The sequence below is a fragment of the Astatotilapia calliptera genome, chromosome 22 (genome assembly GCF_964374335.1).
Source record: "Astatotilapia calliptera chromosome 22, fAstCal68.1, whole genome shotgun sequence".
Lineage (NCBI taxonomy): Eukaryota > Metazoa > Chordata > Actinopteri > Cichliformes > Cichlidae > Astatotilapia > Astatotilapia calliptera.
The window spans coordinates 31,916,846-31,940,917 of record NC_137442.1 but is presented as its reverse complement, the minus strand read 5'-3'; the positions used below and the strand labels follow the sequence as shown (position 1 = coordinate 31,940,917).

Below are 24,072 nucleotides of genomic sequence, written 5' to 3'. Positions count from 1 at the left end.
CTTCAAGCTGTAAGCTAATGATAGTTATATAAGACCAGATGCTGCCGGTGCAATAAGCTGTACGCTGTACGTCCAATGGATGATGATCTGATTAGTCGACTAATCGCAAAAATAATCGGTGACTAGTCGACTATCAAAATAATCGTTTGTGGCAGCCCTACACAAAATAAATTATATTATCACACTTCTGGCCACATAGCACTGATATTCACTGCACATGTCCATATTAACCTTGACCAGAGGGTTTAAAAAAACAAACCAGTGTTTACATACCATATCTGCTTCTGCCGTGGCCTGGTGGACAAGAAATTGGTTAAGGGTTCCCCGAGCTTTCACGCCCCTCATGTTCTTCATGTGCCCACCATTAGAAGCATGCCTATGGAAAAAGTGCGCCGGCACACAGTGCAGTGCGCTTTAAAGGTGTTATCGTGCACTTTTCCAGCCAGGTGTTTTCCTTTTCCCATTCCTCCCAGTACTTTTGCAGCCTTTTTTTCTTTCTGTGAAGGGAACAAGCATTTCTGCTCTAATGCTGGGCTTACACTGTGCGATTTTTGGCCCATTTTGAGACGATTTTTGAGTCATGCGACCGATAAGATAAGATAAGATAAGATAACCTTTATTAGTCCCACACGTGGGAAATTTGTTTTGTCACAGCAGGAAGTGGACAGTGCAAAAGTTATGACGCAAAAATTAGAATACAATAAGAATAAATACAGTACACAGCTGTACAGAATAGAATAAAATAATATACTATATACAGTAGAATAAAATAGAATAAAAATATACAATAAGATAAAAATAGAATACGAATGCTATATACAACTGAGTAAAAATACAACGATGCCAGAAAAGATTATTGCACTTAGTGTTATTGCACATGTGTGGATGTGTGTGTTTGTTCAGTTAAAGTCTTTGTTGTGGAGTCTGACAGCAGTGGGGAGGAAAGACCTGCGAAATCTCTCCGTCCCACACCGTGGGTGCCGCAGTCTCCCACTGAAGGAGCTGCTCAGTGCTGTCACAGTCTGCTGCATGGGGTGGGAGATGTTGTCCAACAGGGATGACAGCTTAGCCGCCATTCTCCTGTCACTCACCACCTCCACTGGGTCCAGAGGGCATCCTAGAACAGAGCTGGCCCTTCGGATCACCCTGTTCAGTCTCTTCCTGTCCCCAGCAGAGATGCTGCCGCCCCAGCAGACCACACCATAAAAGATAGCAGAAGCCACCACAGAGTCATAGAAGGTCTTCAGGAGTGGGCCCTCCACCCCAAACGACCTGAGTCTCCGCAGCAGGTACAGCCTGCTCTGCCCTTTCCTGTAGAGGGCGTCTGAGTTATGAGTCCAGTCCAGTCTGTTGTTCAGATGAACACCAAGGTACCTGTAGCTGTCCACAGCCTCAATGTCCATACCTTGGATGTTCAGTGGTTGCAGTGGAGAATGCTTGTGCCTGCGGAAGTCTACCACCAGCTCCTTGGTTTTACTGGCACTGATCTGGAGGTAGTTCAGCTGGCACCAGTCCACAAAGTCTTGAGTCAGTCCTCTGTACTCCTTGTCGTCCCCATCAGTGATGAGGCCGACTATTGCAGAGTCATCAGAGAACTTCTGCAGGAAGCACTGGGTGGAATTGTGGGAGAAGTCTGCAGTGTAGATGGTGAAGAGGAACGGAGCCAGAACCGTTCCCTGTGGGGCCCCCGTACTGCAGACGACCCTGTCCGACACACAGCCCTGAGTCCTCACATACTGTGGTCAGTCGGTGAGGTAGTCCAAAATCCAGGTAGTGAGGTGATGGTCCACTCCAGAGTTCTCCAGCTTGTCCTTCAGAACCGAGGGAAGAATGGTGTTGAAGGCACTGGAGAAATCAAAGAACATGATTCTCACAGTGCTCCCAGCGGTCTCCAGGTGAGAGAGGGAACGATGTAGGAGGTGAATGACGGCATCATCCGCTCCAATGCCAGGCTGGTAGGCAAACTGAAGTGGGTCCAGTGATGAGCTTGTTAGGCGCCGAAGCTGAGCCAGGACCAACCGCTCCAGGGTCTTCATCAGGTGGGATGTCAGAGCCACCGGCCTGTAGCTGTTGAGGTCCTTCGGGCGATTTGGTGATCGGCCCGATTTTGGCCTTCATCGTGCATCGTTTAGTATACGTGGGGTAACGAGAAGCGGCTGTGGTGACACAGCCGCTCACACTGCTCACGCGCAAACACGTAAATGTCGGTGAAAAAGACGGCGCAGCACGGCAGTGCAGCGTGTGATCTGGACACAAGCGATGGAGGCACAACTTGTAGAACTTTGGAAAGCTCATCCGAGCCTTTTCGATGTGGCATCACAAAATTATCACGACCACAACAACCGTGAAAATAGTTGGATCTACATTGCTGCTCAATCACAGCTGCCTGATCAATGTTTTTCATTAGCAATTTAGCAAAGTTGATGGTGGTGGTGTGCATGTCTGTGTGAGTGAAAGACAGAGAGGGAGAGAGCGAGCGACAGATTTTCTGTTATAACCTTCATTTTATGGAGGCACAGTGTGAGCACTCAGGTCGCATCAGAGCATCGGGCGGTATAGTGTGAGACCCTGCATCGTGGCCTATGAACTTCTAACCCCTGCGAGTCAATCATACAGTTTGAGCAGGAGCTGAATAACGTGACTGAAAAAATGAGATGAGCGGTAATCTGAATTGTCACACTCGAATTGTCATAAGTGTGCTGTCAGCTCATTGGTCACAAAGCAGGAGAGGGGCTGGGAATTATGTTTTCAAACAAAGCGTTAATTCCATTAAAAGTTATAGACTACTTTTGATTCTCACTGTATTACGGGACAAAGTGCGTCCCTTATAAGCTCAATACGGGACGTGTACTTTTGTTTCTAAATACGGGACGATTCCGTTTTTTAAGGGACGGTTGGCAACCCTAGTTAGAAGTTAGCAGGAAGCTAGCGGAAGTTAGCTCACTAGTTTCGCTAGTTACCTAAGCATGATATTGCATGTTCTGACTGAGAGATTTCTGAAAAAAATCCAACGTACAGCTCTGCTATCGCTTCCAACATAAATGAAGACAGGAAACTAAACAGCAGTGACGTTTGTAGGGTTACTGAAGTTGGGCTAGCTACTGAAGTTGGGCTAGCTGGTATATAATGATGTGCTACGTGATCGCTAGCGACACAGCTATGTTAGCATAACATAAACAGTGAAGCTGGAGGACGAACACTAACACTTTTCCACTTATAAAAGTTAACGTGAAGGTTCCTCATGGTTAGAGACAAATGCAATCGCATGGAAGGATACTGTAAACGGACCAAGCTTCAGTCAGGAGAACAACTGAGATAATCCATCCACAATACGAGGTTAGTCTTTAATATACTGCAACAACATGGGAATAGAGCAGCTGCCAGAGAATTCAACATTAATGAATCAATGGTACAGAAGTGAAGGAAGCAAGAAGAATGAGTTTAATAAAGTTTGATTTATCTGACTGCTTTGTTTCGCTTAATGTGCCCTATAATCCTGTGCACCTTATGGTCCGAAAAATACGTACTGCACACTGCAGTTTAATGTTGCAAAGCACCTCTTTTTAACTTCAGTGGATATTATACATGGTTATGCTCAGGATATGTCAGCCCATTTCTACTGGAAATGCCTTTTGGTTAAACTTTCAGCAAGGAATTTGCATTTGCACTGTTAAATTTTTATAAAGCTTTAATGTACATAAAAACCAGCTTCTTGATTAAGTGAAAATAAATGGAAGGTTGTCTTTTTGCGCTAGTAATGTTGTGGAGTTGTATTTTGTCTCGCATCAATTATATCGTCAGTTATATCGTTATCGCAAATTTTCAAATATATATCGTGATAAATATTTTTGGCCATATCGCCCTGCTCTAGTTGGAACACACCCTCCGGTCCCCCTTCTTAAAGATGGGGACCACCACCCCGGTCTGCCAGTCCACAGGTACTGCCCCTGATCTCCACGCAACATTGCAGAGGCGTGTCAACCAGGACAGCCCTACAACGTCCAGAGCCTTCAGGAACTCGGGGCGGACCTCATCAACACCAGGGGCTCTGCCACCAAGGAGTTGTTTAACTGCCTCAGTGACCTCGCCCCCGGAAATTGGCGGGTCATTCCCCTCATCCCCAGACTCTGCTTCCTCCTCGGAAGACGTGTCAGTGGGATTAAGGAGGTCCTTGAAGTATTCCTTCCACCGCCTGACAATTTTCTCAGTCGACGTCAGCAGCGCTCCGCCAGCACTTTACACAGTGCAGGTAGAGCACCGCTTTCCCCTCCTGAGACGCCTGACGGTTTGCCAGAATCTCTTCGAGGCAGTCCGAAAGTCTTTTTCCATGGCCTCTCCGAACTCCTCCCACACCCGAGTTTTTGCTTCAGCCACTGCCCGAGCCGCATTCCGCTTGGCCTGTCCGATACCTGTCGGCTGCCTCCGGAGTCCCACAGGCTAACCAAGCCCGATAGGACTCCTTCTTCAGCCTGGTGGCTCCCTTCACCTCTGGTGTCCACCATTTGGTTCGGGGATTACCACCACGGCAGGCACCAACCACCTAGCGGCCGCAGCTCAATGCAGCAGCTTCGGCAATGGAGACGCTGAACATGGTCCATTCGGACTCAATGTCCCCAGTCTCCCTCGGAATGCTGTTGAAGCTCTGCCGGAGGTGTGCGTTAAAGATCTCGCGGACTGGGGCCTCTGCTAGACGTTCCTAGCACACCCTCACTACGTGTTTAGGTGCACCAGGTCTGTCGAGCGTCCTCCCCTGCCACCTGATCCAACTCACCACCAGGTGGTGATCAGTTGATAGCTCAGCCCCTCTCTTTACCCGAGTGTCCAGAACATATGGTCGCAGGTCTGGTGATACGATTACAAAATCGATCATCGACCTACGGCCTAGAGCGTCCTGGTGCCACGTGCACTTATGGACACTCTTATGTTCGAACAGGGTGTTCGTTATGGCCAAACTGTGATTAGCACAGAAGTCCAATAACAAAGCACCGCTCGGGTTCAGATCAGGGAGGCCGTTCCTCCCAATCACGCCCCTCCAGGTCTCGCTGTCGTTACCCACGTGAGCATTGAAGTCTCCCAGCAGGACAACAGAGTCTCCAGGTGGAGCACCTTCCAGCACCCCCCCCCCTCCCCAGGGACTCTAAGAAGGCTGGGTACTCCGAACTGCCACTCGGCGCGTAAGCGCAGGACCCGTTCCCCGACCCTAAGGTGCAGGGAACAAACCCTCTCATCCACCGGGAAAAACCCCAACGTACCGGCAGCAAGCCGAGGGGATATTAAAATACCCACCCCAGCCCGCCGCCTCTCACCAGGGGCAACTCCAGACTGAGACAGAGTCCAGCCCCTCTCCAGGAGACTGGTTTCAGAGCCCAAGCCATGCGTAGAAGTGAGCCCGACTATATCTAGCCGGTACCTCTCAACCTCACGCACTAACTCAGGCTCCTTTCCCAGCAGAGGTGACATTCCATGTCTCTATTGCCAGTCTTGGCAGCTGGGGGTCAGTCCGCCAGGGCCTCCGCTCCTGGCCGCCACCCGGCACACAATGCACCCGACCCCTATGGCGCCTCCTGCGGGTGGTGGGCCTGCGGGAGGATGGGCCCATGTCTCCTCTTCAGGCTGTGCCCGGCCGGGCCCCATGGACTAAGGCCCGGCCACCAGACCCTCCCTGGGCCTGGCTCCAGAGCGGGGCCCCAGTAACCCTATCCCGGGCAGGGTAAACTGTTCCCTCGATATTCTTTTCATAAGGGTCTTCTGAATTGCTCGTTGTCTGGTCCCTCACCCAGGACCAATTTGCCATGGGAGACCCTACCAGGGGGCAAAAGCCCCCCCAGACAACATAGCCCCTGGGATCCCTGGGACACACAAACCCCTCCACCACGATAAGGTAGCGATTCAAGGAGGAGCATATGTCTCCCCTATAAAACTAAATAAATTTGATCCTAATATATTGGACACATGTTATATGCAGGGGTGCACATAAGTGGTCCGCAGGTGCGCATTCGCTGTCAAAATAAAAGACGCGCACCAGATAAGAAGATGCAACGCGCGTTGCAACAGTAAAACATATTAATTTTAAAAAAAGTTTAAAAATAGTTTAAAACCTTTTAAAAATAGCTAAAGCTATCAAAGGATTGTGAAGAAACAATCACCTTGACTTTATGTCCCAAAAAAAAATCAGAGCATTCTCATTCCCATTACGTAACATACCGACCTGAGGCGTCTCATAGTAACGAGAAAGGTACCCTTCGGCGTCTTTATAACATGCTCGGAATTCTCAGTTGAATCCAATAGAATGCCACTCACGGTAGTAACACACGCTCCAGCCGTCCATTCCAGCCCTAACCCCAACCTTAACCATAACCTTAAGCCTATCAGACGGTGTTTTCCAAAGTTATTCACAATCAGAACATAAAACACATTTACACGTATAAATGGCTCTCATGCCTTCGAACACGTAACATACTGACGATTTGTCACATAGCGTCGGTATGTGTTGGGATGAGAACCTGTTGAAAAAAATCTGTGTATGATGTTGCTGAGAAATCAACTGAAACTGAACAGGGCCAGGCTGTACTTTGATGTAATACCACAAGATGGTGCAATGAGCCACTTCAAGTTCAACGATGATCCCGGCAAAGTGGCTTGAGGTAACGGGTGGAAACCTAAAAGAAGTATGAAATGTTAAATCCAGTATGCATCTCACTACATTGCTGGCAAAATGCTGCCCCGTAAGGGTGAAAGCTTAAATTTATGGACTGTTTAAAAAAAAAAAAAAAAATCCCCAAAACAGTACCTTTTTTAAGCATTTGTTAGTCTTTCCCTCTCCAAGTGCGAAAAAACTGCCGGGTAATAATATATTTCAACATCTTTGCATTGACGTATTTTTTAAATTTATGTTATACACTTAATGAGATTAACTTAGACTAATTTGGTACAAACCTGGGGCCAGGCACAGTGGATACTGGGGATTATTTCACTCTGCTGCTGTCAAGGATGGAGCTCAGGATAGAAGACTGTCACATCTACTTTTCAACTTAGTCACAAAATAAATCACAGTGCATCCAACAGCTTCTTCTCTCACAGAGGAGGAAACAAGCTTTGAACTTCGGAGGCAAAAAAAATGAAGCTTGTTTAAATTTAAATATGTTAAATCCAGAAAATTATTTCTTAACTATGTCATATTCTGCTTTTCAGCCTTACTGCGAAAAGTGGCAGCAGCTTAGAATCCATGATGTCTCGGTATTGATGGCTCCACTTTTCTAGTGCTGGTGATGGCTAGTGTTAGGCTTGGTTCAATACCTTTTTCTTCTTCACAGCATGAATACAAGCAAGTAAAAGCGGCAGGGCTTCTTACTGAATAGAGTGCCCTTTTTAAACTGAATTGCATCAGAATTTTGACGTCTCAAAATGCTAAAAATGATATATATGTATATATACACACATATATATATATGTGTGTGTGTGTGTGTGTGTGTATAAAACTTTAATAGTTTTCCTTAATTTGTGTCATGGAATGCATGGTTTCCATGGAATCCAAAACAACCAAGTCTGACTGTGAGCACAGAAGCCCCACCCACCTGCTCTTTAAACCTTTTGTTTGGAAGAGCAGCCAGTCACAAGAAAGTTGGCCTGGGAGAAAGTACTGTTACTAAAATGCTTTGTTTCGGACAGAGGTTGGGCTAAGGCCTAGTCCCAGGTCAATAAGGATTATTTTAAACTGTGTGATTCATGCTAAGCTACTGTAGTAGATCCAAGAATAAAATAAGGGCACTCAAAAATAGCTACATGACCAGTGGGATGCTTGTTTCATTTCTTTTACTTCCCAAATATCCGTATTCCACTACTGCACTGGTTCTGTCAAAATGTCTTCCTGTCTAAATGGAGTTCTTTCTCCCCACTTTCACCAAGAACTCTATACTGTAAGGTAAAGGCCCTACAATATTAAAGGGTCTCAAGATGATTGTTATTTTGGACTGGAGGTATATACAGTGATAAATAAAATAAATAAAAGTGAACTGATCAAGTGAATGAATCAAAAGCTGTAAATAGTTACCATTTTGTATAAACGTATAATTATTACAGATGTACAGCGAGTGCAGCAAACAAGATGACACATACATGGTGCTTTGAAAATATTTTATTTCTTTTCCGTGTTGATACATAATTAGACATTTATATTTTCATAGAAATAGTATATTTATATATATATATATATATATATATATACCATGGGTGTGAACAATAGCAGAGTCATGCTAGCCCTCATGAACAGGTTTTATCCCATTAACATCAAAATAGTTCAACAGACATGGTGTACATAAAACACAGACTCACATTATTCTGCTGTAAATCCATGCTTCTTGGTTATTTGCTTTGACATAATGAACAATATATGCCATAAGTAAACGGCCCTATTCTTCTCTACACTATGTAGGGCCTTATTCAAGGTTCTCAGTATTCAGTCATCCAGTCTACAGTACAGGCAAACAAGTGGGAATTGGCTCTTTTTTAGCCATAGGCTTCGGGTTGAAGATGAACAGGAGTTGGATTTAAGGCCGGGGTTACTGAGAAGCTCACAGATATTCATCATGTCACAATGATTTAAATTACATAGTTATATCTGGGTTTATGACGTACAAAGGAGGGAGGCTGCGAGTGTGAATGAGCACTTAAAAGTCCTCTGCTGCAAGTATAGCTGCTTTCAGGACACCTATGGACACAAAAAGAACTGGTGAGTGGATCGGATGCTGTTTGGCCAATGTGATAAGTTGTCAGATTTTCTGTGGTGCAATTGTTTTTTTGTTTTTTTACAATTTCGGTAGAGCAGTTTCTGTCCATGATGACACATTCAAATCCAAATTGAGACTCTTGTCACGCTGCAAACAAAAGACACCCCTGTTAAGATTCAAACATGTCGCCGTGACTGAAATCGGAGGTTCGATTCAGCGAACCCTATCGGGTATAATGATCTTTCCTGCCCCTCTGCGTCTGTCACTCATGAGCCTATTCCCTCTGATTCTCTGACTCATCCTCCCCTCTGTGTGTGTGTGCCTCACTCGGTCTCTGTCTTTAGGTCTCTCTCCCAGTCTCGAGCTTCATATTTGCACATGCCTCATTGGACGTTCACCTTGAGCAGCTGTTCAGTGGCTTCCTGCAGCCTCAGATAGACAGAGACTGAGCTGTTTGGGACAGGCCTACCTTCTGCTGCTTCTCTCCCCATGTGTCAGTTTGGACTGCAGCCAGTTGGAGAATAGACGTGGTGGATGAGTGAGTGTGCTTCTATGTGTGCTTGGATTCGACCGCTATGAAAATGACCACTTCAGCTTCGGTATCTGCACAGTCACTAAGTATATTTGTACTTTTATCACACTCAGATTACATTTAGTGTTTACCCCTGTGCACCCTGATTAGGGGAAAGTTCCCACGTCACGTACGTGACATGAATATCAAACAGTCAGTACTTTCAAATAGCTTAATTCTTTATTTCTTCATGAGTCAAAACTAATATCAATTTGGATCTGTGCATTCAAAATAAAAGAAGGATTTCATCATATTTTTGGACATTTATGGTTTCATTTGCAGTAATAGCTGCTCGTAAATGGAATAAAAAAATGTCATTATGTCAAATTAATCTAATGTTAAAATCAAGTATTGTTAAAAGTTTCAGTTTTTTTCTCAATGATCACAAAGAGGAACGTATTACAAGTGAAATAAAAAAGCGATGTTAAAAAGAAGAGCAGATTTAGATTTGTTTAATTTGCATTATAATAGTTTTTGTCAGTTTTGCTATTTTGTCAAACAGTATAAAAGATGGGCGTAGCTTCCCAGGTCTGAAAAGTAAAGCCAATACGACATGCCTTAAATATTTGCTTTGTTTAATGGCCATCGGGGGGGGGGACACCAAAAAAGACTCCTGGTCCCATCGAGCTTGACCTCTGGACATGTTCTCTGCTGTGCTTGTGGTTACTCATTTTGGGCCATAATGAACAAAAACAAGGTCATTTTTATAAATCTTGTTTCAGAGTATGTTCATTGGCTAATAACTTGTCAACAATAAGCTGGCCAATGAGCATGCAGTTTCACAGTCAGACCTGCTTCTTTCTCACCATAGCTGGTTTCAAAACACCAAGACTGCAATGAAAATGCTCAGTAGAAGAAGGGACTTTGCAAATCAATGCGTGACATTATAGTATGTCCACATTTTATACTCTATGTTTCCTTGGGGTCTAGTCTGTAGACAAGATGATGCTCTCATGTTTAAGCTCGCCTACAAACCTCACTGGTACTTAATTACTTCTACCAGAGCTGTAGCACTAGTTTTCGAGTAAAATTGGGGATATGTGCAGTGATCTGGGGCTGACTGCACCAGCTGGTTTTTACAAAGCCTGATCTTATCTCGGTGCACATACTGCCTTGCTTAGGAGAGGGTGAATCAAATGAAAAGCACATCAAGTGGGCACCAACTTAATTATTGATGACTTTAGAGAGGATTCACCTGTGTTAGCCTGGTTTGTTCAACATAGAAAGCAGTGTGCTGACTGGAATATGGCCCAACACTGTCTTGGGATCTTGAAAACAAGGTGACTGGACTTCTCCAGTTCTAAAACCAATCATTAGTTTAGCTTAACCCGTTGAACCCTAGTGCCCCTGATACCAGGGTCAGAGGGTTTCACAGGCTGTGCCACTAGGTCTGTCATTTAGATATAGACATGTATGACATCAGAATCTCAGCTAAACGCTCACAAAATCATTTTGATTACCACCAATCAGTTTAAACAAGAAACAATTAAAGAGCAGGTAAATAACTTCTGCGAAAGATGTTAACACAAAGCGCAGATTCCTCCGTTCACATGACGGCATGTACACGGACAAACAATGTTTTACTTCAGCAGAATCAATCTTTCCACAGAATGTCTTAGAGAAAATATTAGAATAATAGAGAGGTCTACAAGCATGGTCAGGTTACCACCAGCACAACAGGAATATCCTTCCTGTCCTCTTTTTTGCAGTTTTAGCAGACCTTTTAAAAAAGATGTCAAATGGGAAACAAGAGGGCTTTTTAAAAATACTTCCAGATTTGCTGACTGAAACCTTTCTCTGCTTTCCTCTTTGTCCACATGTGCAGACAGAGCAACAACAGCAAGTCTAACACAAGTTTCTAAAAGACCAGCTACACTGCTCTTTGAAAAAGCCTGACATTCACTTCCCTGGAGTCTATTTTGTTTGACATGCTTGTTCTTTAATTCTGCTGTGCTCTACAGTGCTGGTCATGGTGCCCTACTTCTGTCATCGCCTCAAGTATCATATGCTCCCCAAAATCACCAGTCTTCTCTTTGAATGTTTGCCTTTGTACCACTTAATTTCGTTTCTTTAATGTCAGACAGTTTGTCCCTATACTCTACTAAATTATTATTCATTCGAAGTAATTTCTTAAATCCCTCTGCTCTGTAGACACGCTTGTTTTACATCAATATAGTTTAAGAAACTGATATGTGAACGAATTTGTTGATTTTTTTTATCTTCATCCCACATTAAAGAGTAACCAATGTTTCAATGCTTTCTGTGATCAAAAGTGTAAAGCCTAATGCCTCAGTATCACAGGCATATAAATTAAACACCAAAGATCAGCAAAGACGAGATTTTATAGCTGCTGTTAAATTACTTTTGTGGATTTTTCCTTCTTTCATTTGGAACACCTTTCCAATGTGCATTCAATAAACCTTTCCTCTGTTGAGCTACACTTGTCTTCCCTGTACAACCATTTGATATTATTGTTAATTATTTTGAACCATTCTGCAAATTTAGATGACAACGGTTTCTCATTCAAGAGTGACCAGTTCACTGGATTCTAACCAGTGGCTGCTGAGTTTGGCTCCTGAAAAACAGCGAATGCTAGCATACAACATTTGCTATAGCTATCAAGCTAATGAAGCTAAAGTTAGCTCCAATTAAAACCTTGCCTTGAAGGCTATAGTATTACCAACTTAGTGACTTTGTCGCTATATTTAGTGAGTTTTCAGACCCCATTAGCGACATTTTTTCTAAAAAGCAACTAGCAACAAATCTGGCGACTTTTGCTGGCGTTATTAGGAAGACTAATGACGATTTTTTGACGTGAAAGCACGTATCGATCTTACTCTCAACAAGCAGTGGGTGCTGCCGTGGGCACCGTGCCTTTGGCAGCAGGTAGTCCTCATACAGGAGTCACCCCCATCTGCTGTCAGAGCAGGACATGTTCACCCCTACACGTCCAAACTGCAAATGAATCACACATGAGCGAAGCCGCTGCTCTCGCCATGACTGTAATGCAGTCAGTTCTTCTTTAACTGTTACTTTTTGTGGATCACAAAACTACTTAAAAACACACACACAAAAGAAGTAACTCTGCCAGAGTCACTTTTGACTGGTCCCAAGCCTGGATAAAGGAGGAGGGTTGGATTTGGGACATTAAAAAAACAATAATTGCTAAAAGAAATTTAATTTGTAGTTCTAAATATATTCTAAATGTATTTAGGATGTTTTTTTTGTTTGTTTTTTTACTAATTTTATGTCTCTTCCACGATGTTATTTCTCTCTCCTATGGCTCAGTTACAATTACATGAGCATGACCAATTATGCAATTAGGCGATGATGTCATTTAGCGACTTCTAGCAACTTTTAGGACCACCAGTAGCAATTTTCCTTACTGAGGAGTTGGCAACACTGGCTATATGCCTATACTGTTTTCATGCCTAAAGACTTGTGGTTTTCAGAGGACTGGTCTGGTATATACTAGAAGTTATATAGTATTAATAAAGAAATATTAAAGGCCTTACTATTACATTCAAACCATTCTCACATCAAAAGACAAAAAGGCTTTAAGGATAAAGACTAACCAATGTGCTTGGTACGTTTAGCGGCTGGTGCTGTTCACTCAAATCCAATAAAGAGTGCAGGCTAGCTAATTAGCAACTATGAAATGCTAGCATCCACAATGTCAGAAATGCTGCATAAACACAATGCTGGTTTAGAATAGGACTGTCTAGTTAGCTAGTTAACCAGACATGCTAACAGTTATTAGAGTAAATACATTTTTTTGTTTGTTTGTTTTAGAAAAGCCCCAAACTGTGTAAAAAGTGCTTCTTAAGCTATACTTAAATGTGCTTATCAGTGAAAAATTCCTCTACTTATCTTATTTTTCCCTTTCCTCAAGAGTTCTCCTTCACTGAATCTCTCATTTTCTTCCTCCCTTTAGTCTATTTTTTTTTCACTTGTTTACCAGGTAACGTGTCCATCTCAGCCAGTCTGAGACAAAAAGGTGATAAATGGGCAGAAGAGCAAGCGAGGGATAGGCAGTGGGCCGGCGCCGAATGAATGAGAGAGAGCAGAGCTGATGCCAAGAGGGAGAAGGCAGCTAACGGGAGCCTGAAAGTGGATATAATGAGAATCAGGGGAGAGGAAAGAAGAGCGAGGACGAGACTGGTGAAGGGTAGAAACAAGGAAGGGTGATGTGATATATGAGGAAAAGAGTATTGTGACAGAGGGATTGAAAGTGAGGGTGAAGTCATAAATGGGGGAGAATGTAGGTGGATAAAGGTGGCTGGGGACAGAGGAAGAAAAAAGAAAGGCCGATAAAGTAGGGAGAGGGTGAAAAATGGATGGCAGGGCGAGGCCTTGTCAGAATTGATTTTGATGAGAACGCAAAGCCCTGCTCTCTCTCAGCACGCGGCAGTATTTAAATCGTATATGTGCGTATACGTGCTCCTTTTTAGCAGCCATCTCAACCAGCGAGGCATTCAGACATTCACTCATTATCTCTAATAAGGATGCAACTCTGCTGAGTTCAGCTTCGCAGCATTTTTCTGTCGACTTTTTGAGGGAACTCAACTAGAGAGCATCGGTGTAAAGGGGCTGCTGTCCAATATATTTGTGCAGATAATACAATATAATTCAACAGGAAACTTTAAAATAAAAAGAAGCCTTTATCTTTAGCCAGATGATGTGTTTCGCTCCTTCTTCTGTATCCCTTGGAATAGTAACACTATGAAAATGTACACTGGATTTCTCATTTATTAATATTGTATCCACATCTGCTTAAAAGCTTAGGTAGCAAATTATGATTTCCCTTGACTTCAAATATAATCTCCATTTGTTTTTGCTTTTGAGAATTAGCTTCTTCTTATTTTACATATATATGTTTTTGTCTGCAAATCCCGAGAAAAGACTAAAACCAACAATCTGTTCGCTAATCTGCCCGCAGCGCTCACTTTTCATCCATCTGCTCCGACTGAAGACATAAACCTTTAGAACTGCCATAAACACATCTACTTTCTGTTTTTAAACATGGAACATCTGGGCAATTATGATTTTTTTTACCCACAAATGTTGCCTAATCAGGAATTAGCAGATTATATATTTTGGGGACTACTTTCAGCTGCTGTTAAGTACACACTGGTGGTAAATGGACTGGTACTTATATAGCAGTGGTCCCCAACCCCTGGGCCACGGACTGGTAATAGTCTGTGAGGCGTTTCGTAATGGGCCACGAGAGTTGAGGCTCAGGTGTGAAATTGATTGTTTTCAGGGTTTTTATCAGTTTTTATCGATATTTTTTATCGTTTTTATCATTAATTCGGTTTCCCTGGGTCTTTTCCAGTGTGTTATGAATAGGGTTATTCATACCCTACGCAAAAAAGGTTGGCGACTGCTATTAAATAGCGCTCTTTTAACTCTGACATCGGTTGTAACCGCAAGCCTCATTCACCCAGTGACTCTTTTTTTCTAGATCTTGTTAGACAAGTCTTAGACAAGTGCCTTCATCTAACATTCACGCACACGATGGATGCATATTGCCCAATGTTACTTCAACACACAGACACAGGAATAAACCACCAACCTTCTGATTGGTAGATGACCCGCTCTACCTCCTGAGCCACACCCTCCCCAAAGCTAATTATAAAAGGCTATGGTTAGACATACTTTGTAGCAGGACTAATTGATTGTTGATTTTGGTCTTTTTTTAATGATTTTTTTTTACATGTTAATTAACTCCTTCCTGCATAAAATACCCTGCTGGAATCTTGAGTCGAGGCGGTTGGATCCACCCACTTATACTAGTGTGATACGATCAATACTTTGATTCCGTCATCTAAGTTCAATATGGAGCCCAATAACTTTTTTGGGAAATAAAAAAAAATACTTTAAACACACACTATGAAAAGTGTCTTCCCTTTTTTGTGTTGACTGTCATGTCTATTTTATTCATATCCTATAGCCCATTTTAACAGCAGAAGTTGACCCACGGTGCTTTAGAGACAGGCACATTTACACTCCAGATCTCCAAAAAATTCATTTTGAAAATACATGAAAAGCTGAAGGTTGTGTTTCGTTGTGTTAACTAATTATTACGGAAAGTAAAAATTATGATGATTTAGTGTTTAAAATTTGCAAATTAACGATTCATCTCATAAATCCTGACACACTGCTCTGCCCTACATAAGCTGCCTTCATAGGTCAAGAGTAGCAGTATTAGTATTGGTAATACCTGTTATGTATTAATTGGTATCGGATCAATACAAAAACTTAATCCTTCCGTTGTTGGGCCACATAAAACTGATTAGTTTGGTTGTTACATTAGACATGAATATGAATTTGAACTGTTCAACTGTCAAGAGTATTAAAGATAATGACACATGTTTAAGTTGTATTTTTAGTTATTGTAACAACTGAAAAATACACTTAGTAGCACATAGATTATATCACTATCCAGGTTTTCAGTCATCGTCAGTCAATCAAAGTGGTAACAAATTGGCTGCAACTGTGCACATGCATGGTTTTTCACGTTGTCCTGATCTTTTATCCCCAAATTAACAAGCTGGACTTAAGAGTCCCTTTAAGCGAGAAGGAAAACTCCTAAATCTAACCTTAAAAACAAATAACTGTGCGTTTTTTAATACTTCCGACCCAACAATATAATCATTCCATAATCAGGACTGGGATTGTAAGGGCTAAAACAATCACGACAGGAGAAGCACCAAACAGCAATGTGCTTATCATTGAGACATTGACACAGAGAGACAGGGAGAGAGATGAGCTGCTACACAGAGGGCTGTTATAAAGACAGAAAGGAGGTGATGCAGATGGACAGACATAGAAAAAGAGAAAGTCTTTAGCTTGTTTTGTTGTGTGCCGACTGGTTCCTGGACCAGCTATTCGTGTGTGGCAGTCTGCACTTCTGCCATCTCTGACCGATGATACAAACCTGAAGCTGACATTCATGTTTAATGATCCACTCCTGGGATTGGATGCCACCGATGTGGAGTAACTGGAACATACGGGTTAAGCAGTTCTCGTCAAGAAGAGCTTGACCGACAGCCATTTAATATCTCGTGTCTGCATCAGCCGCGATCCATTTTTGGGTTGCTACAAAAGTGAAAGGAGTTTTATCATCTGGTGTTTCCTCTTTCACTGTTTTGCAGCTTTTCATTTTGCAAGTTCACATTTGTGCCTGTTGTAGCTGCAGAGCTCTCCATTGTGTCAAGAAGAGTTTCTGTAATGGATTATCTGTTCTTGAGTATATTTTCTGAGAATGGCTTTCCGTTGGTTTCAGGATCTGAAAGAAACAGAGTCATTTTACTTAAACACCAAAAGGCTGAAGATTAGTCTGGATGATGTTTGTTTTGTGCCATTTTCAAAATGTACTTTCTTGTGTGGATAATTGCACTCAAAATTTGCTTTTTGCTCGCTTGCAATATGACCCAAGTCACCAATTAGTTAATGAGTTTATGGTCTTAATCACTAGTTTTGGATTTTGCTGAATAGAGCACGATCTTGTTTTTTTTAAATAACTGTCCCCATAACCACTAAAAAAGCAGGGTATGAGTTTAGAGTAAGCCTGTGTTTTTTACTGACAAGTCGCCAACTGATAAAAGTCCAGTATGGCCTTGTCTCTCAGTCAGACCACAGCAAAAGCGTGTCGATGGCTTCATAAAGCAGCCTTGCTTCTTAGTGATTGACAGTGATGGGAATAATAACAAGTAACGGTGTTACTAACGGCATTAATTTTATCAGTAACGAGTAATCTAACTAATTACTATTTCTATTGTTACAACGCTGTTACCGTTACTAACAAGAAAATGCGGTGCGGTCGCGTTACTATTTCCCAACAAACAGACGGCTGAAGCTGTGTTCAGCTTACCGCATCTTAAGTAGCTGTCTACGTAAGTAATCTGGGCGCAACAGCTTTAAGCAGCTGCGCGCGCTCCCGCGGACGGTAATCACTTTTTGGCACAACACCTGGAGCTAAAGGGGCAAAACAATCACATGAGTGCTGCTGTTTCGCTGAGGAAGAATAAAGTAGTCGTGGTAAGCCAATTACATGACCACTTAAAGACAAAGCAACAACAAACAGTTTTTAAATTGTGCTGATAAACCAGAGTCATGATAAACAATATATACGCAGGGTTTTTTCCTCAATAATTTCGTCACATTTACTGTTTAAGTACAGTGCTAACAAGCACTCTCTGCTTATGAGCAAAAAAACAAGAAACAAAACAAAACAAAAAACAGCCCATTCGTGTTGGTGGAACGGGCATGGTTCCTGATTGGCACCATGTTGACCAATCAAAAGATGATATGGTAACATGACATTTGGTTGTTTAGGAAGAGGTGGAAGTTTTAGGAGTGAGAGAGAGAGAGAGAGAGAGATAGAAAGCAGAAAAAGAGATTTGTAACGTTTAGCGTTTTTGTAGTGTGTAGTTAATGTGTTGTCTTGTGTAGTTAGTGTGTAGTGTTGTGGATAGTTTTGCGTTGTGTGTCACAACAATGACGCGACTGCTGAATGAAAACAAGAGGCGTGATACACCTGCTGCTGTCAGGCCTGCAAGTATCAGGCTGTGATGTTCTCCTTTATAGGGGACAGAGAAAATGAGTTTTTTGGAGTGGCACAAATAATTTGTGTGGCATCTTATTTAATGCAGAACAGCTGATTGTTATGTAAATAGTTTGAAATGGTTATTTAAAGAAGGGGTAAAGGGTAAATAGCTGCAAATAACTTTGTTGTTTGCAAAACTTCTCTACATGATTTTTAAAATTGACAATTTATATTTGCATTTAAAGTTATGAAAGGGTGGAGTGCCCACTCCGGGTCGGGGATGAGTTTCTGCCCCAAGTGGAGGAGTTCAAGTATCTCGGGGTCTTGTTCGCGAGTGATGGGAGAAGGGAGCCGGAGATCGACAGACGGATCAGGGCTGCAGCTGCAGTAATGCAGAGGATGAGGATGGATGGATGGAAGTTATGAAATATGATTCAATAAACATGTTTGTTGTTGTTACGATAGAACATATAACTTTTTCTACTCGGATTTTATGTTTTTTTTGTCTGATTTTAGAACAATTGTGTTAATACAGTATGTCAAAATGAAAACATGACTGTAAATTCAGACACGTGAGGTTGTGCTGAAAAGAATGATGCCAAGCAAGGCAAAGTAAATAGTTTTTAAAGGTGAAATGTGGAGGGAAAATCAAAAGTAGTTAAAAATGGCCAATTACACCCTGCACCCCAGAGGGTTACATTTTTTTCTAAAGTAACGCATTAGTTACTTTTCAAGTAATTGATTACTTTTAGAATCGTGCAACTCAGTTACTAACTCAGTTACTTTTTTGAAGAAGTAACTAGTAACTATAATTAATTACTTTTTCAAAGTAACTTGCCCAACATTGGTGATTGATGTCACTAGAGCCTGAAGGATATGGGATTTGCAAGACCGATAACAACACCAATATTTGGTGATTTTAAAAGCCCAATATTATTATATATTGGCTATTTTTTTCCTTTCAGACACATAAAACATAAACAACTTTTTAAAAAATTATAATGCGTTGTTCTATTTTTACTAATTTACGTCGTTCTTGACTCTGATCAGGTTAGTTGGTTGTTGTTTGTGGCTTTCCAAACAGCCGACAGGGAAGTTGCAGAGCTCCCTTTAGCGGACAAGCTATGCAACATCACTCATAAAATGATCAAAGGCTGTTTCTACTTTTCCGATTTTTTTTTAAAATGAACTTTTCTCTGATGCAAAAAGAATAAATTATTACATTTTTTACTGGACCTTCTCTTACCAAAGACCTGAAGACAAAGTGCTCTGCTATTGGAATTATTAGCTGAAAATGAGTTGCTGCACATCTGCCTTCATCTGATATGTTTTACCTTACCAAAGCAAGCAGCTGCAACAGATTCATATAACTAAAAAAAATGTAAGGTTACATTTTCCAGTATGTTTATAAACCACTCTATCTTATTCTTTGCTCATACTGAGGCTGATAGCTTGTGGCTAGCAAATTTTGAATAGCTTAGCTTTAGCTTTCACATTTTCTCTGTTTGCTCATTGAAAACGATCCATGTTCATCTGGGTAAAGGTGATTTTAAGTGTCTCTTTAGGTTTGTTGTTCCAAAGGTTTGTTTCAACTGATTGACCGTTCGCTAATATCAGCTTCCTGATAACTCAGTCAGGATCTACCTGCTGCAGTGACTACATCCATCTTTACATACCATCTACGCCCACAACCAAAATAAAACACAATGATACAATGACACATCAGCAAAGGGGATCAATAAATGGTCAGTCAAAGAGAAAACATTGATATCGTAACTTAATTAAGGTTGCTGCCTCAAAAAGACATAAATGCATCATAAAAACACAATAAGACGGGTATTTCTGAGGTATGTAATAATATATATAATAATATAATGTGTGTATGTGTTAGTCCCCATAGGGAAATAGTTCTTCTGCATTTAACCCATTCACCCAGTGAAGCAGTGGGCAGCCACCAATGCAGCGCCCGGGGAGCAGTGTGTAGGGACGGTACCTTGCTCAGGGGTACCTCGGGGTAGCCATTCAGTGGAGTTGAACCCCCGACCTTCCGATCATGGGGCCACCACTCTACCTACTGAGCTATCCCTGAGGTATGACGTACGATGGGATCGTTTGCAGATAATAGTAAAAAAAAATTCTAGTCTCTCACCTGTCCTGAGGTTTAAGGAGTTGGTTATTGCAGAAGGTGACGCAGGGCTGATCTTAGACATTGCTTCGCAGTAACCCCCCCTGCGGGTGCTCTGGGGTACTGCACTCTGAGGAGTTCTTGGCTTTGTCCTTGTTGTTGTTGGGCTCGTTATCCTTAATGATGTCATACTGACGACAAAACAGGGCGATCACACCTGAGAGACAAATGTACATCGTAATTTTCTGGTAAAATAATAGCAGTAACATTTATATGATTTTATACCTTACGTGTGTGTGTGTGTGTGTGTGTGTATATATATATATATATATATATATATATATATATATATATATATATATATATTAGTGCTGTCAATAGATTAAAAAAAAATAACTAACTAATCTCACAATTTTCTGTTATTAATTGCGATTAATCTCAATTACTTTATTAATAGCCTGGCTCCAATTACATTTTTTCATTCTTTATATTTTAAGATTGTAACAGACATTTATGCAACACAATGAAGTAAATGCAGAATAAACACAAAGAATGTATGCTGAAATTCAAAGAGAATTTTAATGGTTTTCATCAATCTTTAACACAGTGAAAACTTACATAAAACCTTTAAGGCCATCAACAGTGACTGAACCCAGGCCTACAGGTTAAAGTGAATATCATAACAATAAAGGGTGCACAAAACTCAGTATTTAAAACACAAAAAGACACGGCTGAAAACCCAGAATGTTGAACATTTTTCACTTCAAAGGAGCAATCTGGATTAGTCCTTCTTTGCACTCAGCCAGTTACTGAGGCAGACTATTCTGTTTACATTGTCTGATGACAAAGAAGCACGCTTCTTTTGAATGATGTGACCTGAGAGTGAGAATAATCTCTCACAAGGCACTGTGGTTGCAGGGGTTGACAGGTACTTGCGTGCAATAGGTGCCAGCCTGGCATGTGCTCCTTCTCTCTTTAACCACCACTGTAGTGGACACTCTCCTATGTCAATTTTGGGCTCTGCTTTGTACAGATTCAGACAGCAGTCTATAGCATCTTCCTCTTCCTCTGTATCTGAATCAGGAGAACCCAGCAAGCAGATGGACATCTTGCTCTTCTTTGGTGAGGGTTCCTCTGTTGTCTGAGCAGATGGTTGGTGTGCATCCGTCTCTGACATCAGAAGGTCATGTACTGATGCCCACACCTCTCTTCTTTCATCTTTGGAAAGGCATTTAAGGTCTTTAAACCTGGGATCAAGGGCAGTAGCGATCTTCAGCCATGTGAGATTGCTGCTGTCCCTCCGCTGAGCTAGGTCTGTGGTAAAAATCTTCTTAAACCTCAAAACGTAGACTGGGTCATCATCTGAGGGCTCCATAATCCTGAACAAATGACACAAGGCTGGCAACACCATGGAACAAGAGACATACCGCTCTCCTCCCAGCAGTTCGGTAACATATCTGCAATAGAAAGATCAAGTCTGTATTTTTCTATTAATCACACAGAGACAAACATAAATACCACATATGAAAATACACAGAGAGGTGGAGGTGGAGAACATACTTGAAAACAAAGCTAGAATGCAAAGATAGACACACAATCATGAGAAACAAAATGATTTACCTGCAAGGTTCCAGTAGTTCCTCCAGCTTTTGCAGTCTGTCAAGCTCCTGGTCAGTCAACATAGTCACCTTGCTGTTTTGTTGAGTCAGGATGGTGGTCAGCCCAAATTTGTTTCTCTGGATCCGCTTGATCATCTCTAGGGTGGAGTTCCATCTTGTTGGAACGTCCTGAACAAGCGGTTCTGTTTGATGTCCATGTGCAGCTTGCTGTGCCTTTAATTCCTGAGCGTTTGCTGGACTATGCTTAAAATGTCCAACAATCTTGCGACATTTGGCCAGAGCCCTTTCAAATGCGCTGTCATTAAGAGAAACTGTGACCGTTCTTTGCAGAATGTGGGCCATGCAGGGCATGTGTTCAAATGGAAGTAGTCTGGCGGCTGCAACCATGTTACGAGCACTGTCGGTGCCAAGCGTGGTTACCTTGTCCTTGATTTTCCATTCGTTTGCAACATTCAGAAAATGGTCAGCACACGCCTCAGCATAGTGTCTCTCTTCAGTTTTACTCACTGTTAGTGCAAACGATTGCATAGTCCAGTCGTTATCAATAAAATGCGCCATGACCCCCAAGTAATTATCGTTGTTCACCGAAGTCCAGTGGTCTCCGGTGAGAGCGACATTCCTTACTTGCACAAGCTTGCTGGACTGCTGAGCCCTCTGGTCCCCATACAAAGTGTGCAGTCTCGACACAATGGTTCCTCTCGAGGGCAGATTGTAACACACATCTCCTGATGCAGCACGAATGACTTCTCTCAGTCCATCATCTTCTACTATGCTAACTGGTCGGCAGTTTTTAGCTATCCAAACAACCAAGGAATTGGTTACCTTTTCTCTCACATTTTTTGTTATTCGTCCACAAGCACCATACTCCTGAAGCGTAGACTGGCGAGGTCCCGTAGAGGTGGATTCAGTTGGGTGTTTTGCTCTCAGGTGATACGCCAGTGATGAACTGCTTCTGTGGTACTTGAATTCAGCTTTGCAAATTGTGCATATTACTCTCGTTTTGTCCAACAAGCCATCAGGCAACTTCTTAAAGAGAAACTTTCCACCCAAAAGTCCGCCCTCGTCCATGCTTGCGTGTGTTAGCTAGTGTTAGCTAGATAGTAGCATGGTGTCACTTCTTCTTCTAATAATTTCTGTCAGGCCAAACGCCAGCATAGCACACTGTTGCCCCCTCCTCCAGAGGTGCTCATGAATTTAAAGGTCTTAGATTACAGGAAATTAATAAAAAAACAAAATCAGTGTTAAATTTTTTTAATGCATTAAACATTTCGCGTTGATCTTAACAATTAACGCGATAATTTTGACAGCACTAATATATATATATATTTAGTATCTATACATAACCAAATCTAATTTTTCATACACTTAACAAAGTTTATGAACGTAGTTAAATATAACCCAAATTTGGAGGGAGAAAAACCCAAAACATTAGCAACAAGAGAAAGCAAAACTGGATCTGGATGAAAGGAGGAGATGCTGTGGGACTGAGGGAGATCACTTTACACATTTTGTTTGCCAAAAATTATTGAGTGGCAGTGCGATCTCATAATTCAAATCATATTTTTGTAATAAAAAAAACCCCCACTGCTGCTTTATATGGATGCCACAAAGTCTTAGGCAGGTGGGTGCATGTAAAATCATAACTCCATGAAGTTCTCTGCCTTTTCCATAAGAGGTTTAAAATGCACTGCAATGAAATGTTCTGCATACTTAGGGGAGCGTCCCATGGGTCTGCTATACTTTAGTGGCAGAAGACGCTAATAACAGCACTAGGAAGCTGTAGGCTACGGCGCCTCTCGTGCTTACCACATTCAGAGAGGCATGAACACCAGGCAATCATTTCTAAATGTGAATCTGGATGTTAACCAGAAAGGTGCAAAGAGCAGAAAAAAATACATTACTCTGTGTGTTGCCTGATTTCTTGTCCAAGAACATCCTCCTTCCAATCAATCCAGCATGGTATTATTTCATGCTTTTCCACACTTGCTTCTCGCCATAATAGATGAAATTAATCTGAAAGAGCTACAGCTTTTTATTTTTATTTTTTAAATGAGCACATTCCCTTGTATTACTCTTGACTCCTGTTTCTGCTGTAGATACATTAAGAGCCTTATTCTTGTTATATGGCAAACACAGCTCCACTGGCTAATGCTGAGAAAAACTTCAGTGCTACAATTCATATTGGGTCATTTAATATTATCCCTGATGATAAAGACTGCGAAAGGGTGTCAGACGTCAGCCCAGCAAAGACTCCAATCTGGCCCACTGGACAGCTTTAGAAAATGTGACGGAGAGTGTAAATGTTGGACTTTTAAAATGTATTTTAATACGTTTAGTGCTTTTCCTACTGATAAAGACCATTCATACTACACCAAAGTAATTAAGTAACAGATAAATAGTTATAAGACAGAAAAAGTCTTGTTTTAGTCACTCAGTTAGACATTGATCACCTCTTGTAAAACAGTTTGTTAGAAACTTTG

The 24,072-nt window shown here is 41.8% G+C and overlaps 2 protein-coding genes across 2 annotated transcripts in view; both read right to left on the bottom strand.

Annotated features, from left to right (window-relative positions):
* Positions 1–8,116: 8,116 nt before the first annotated feature.
* fndc5b (fibronectin type III domain containing 5b) overlaps positions 8,117–24,072 on the bottom strand; it is a 40,364-nt gene continuing 24,408 nt past the window's right edge. The window contains exons 5-7 of the mRNA XM_026156444.2: positions 19,998–20,190; positions 16,238–16,588; positions 8,117–8,707 (exon numbers count right to left, since the gene is read on the bottom strand). Of these exons, the coding sequence (XP_026012229.1) occupies positions 20,051–20,190 (140 nt within the window). The 3' untranslated portion in view covers positions 8,117–8,707; positions 16,238–16,588; positions 19,998–20,050. The remainder of the gene's footprint in view (positions 8,708–16,237; positions 16,589–19,997; positions 20,191–24,072) is intronic.
* LOC145423479 (E3 SUMO-protein ligase ZBED1-like) lies at positions 20,622–22,834 on the bottom strand. Its single transcript, XM_080296038.1, has 2 exons — positions 21,594–22,834; positions 20,622–21,430 (listed from the first exon to the last, which is right to left on the bottom strand). The coding sequence occupies exons 1-2, from the start codon at positions 22,658–22,660 to the stop codon at positions 20,755–20,757; spliced, it is 1,743 nt and encodes a 580-aa protein (XP_080152164.1). The 5' UTR covers positions 22,661–22,834; the 3' UTR covers positions 20,622–20,754.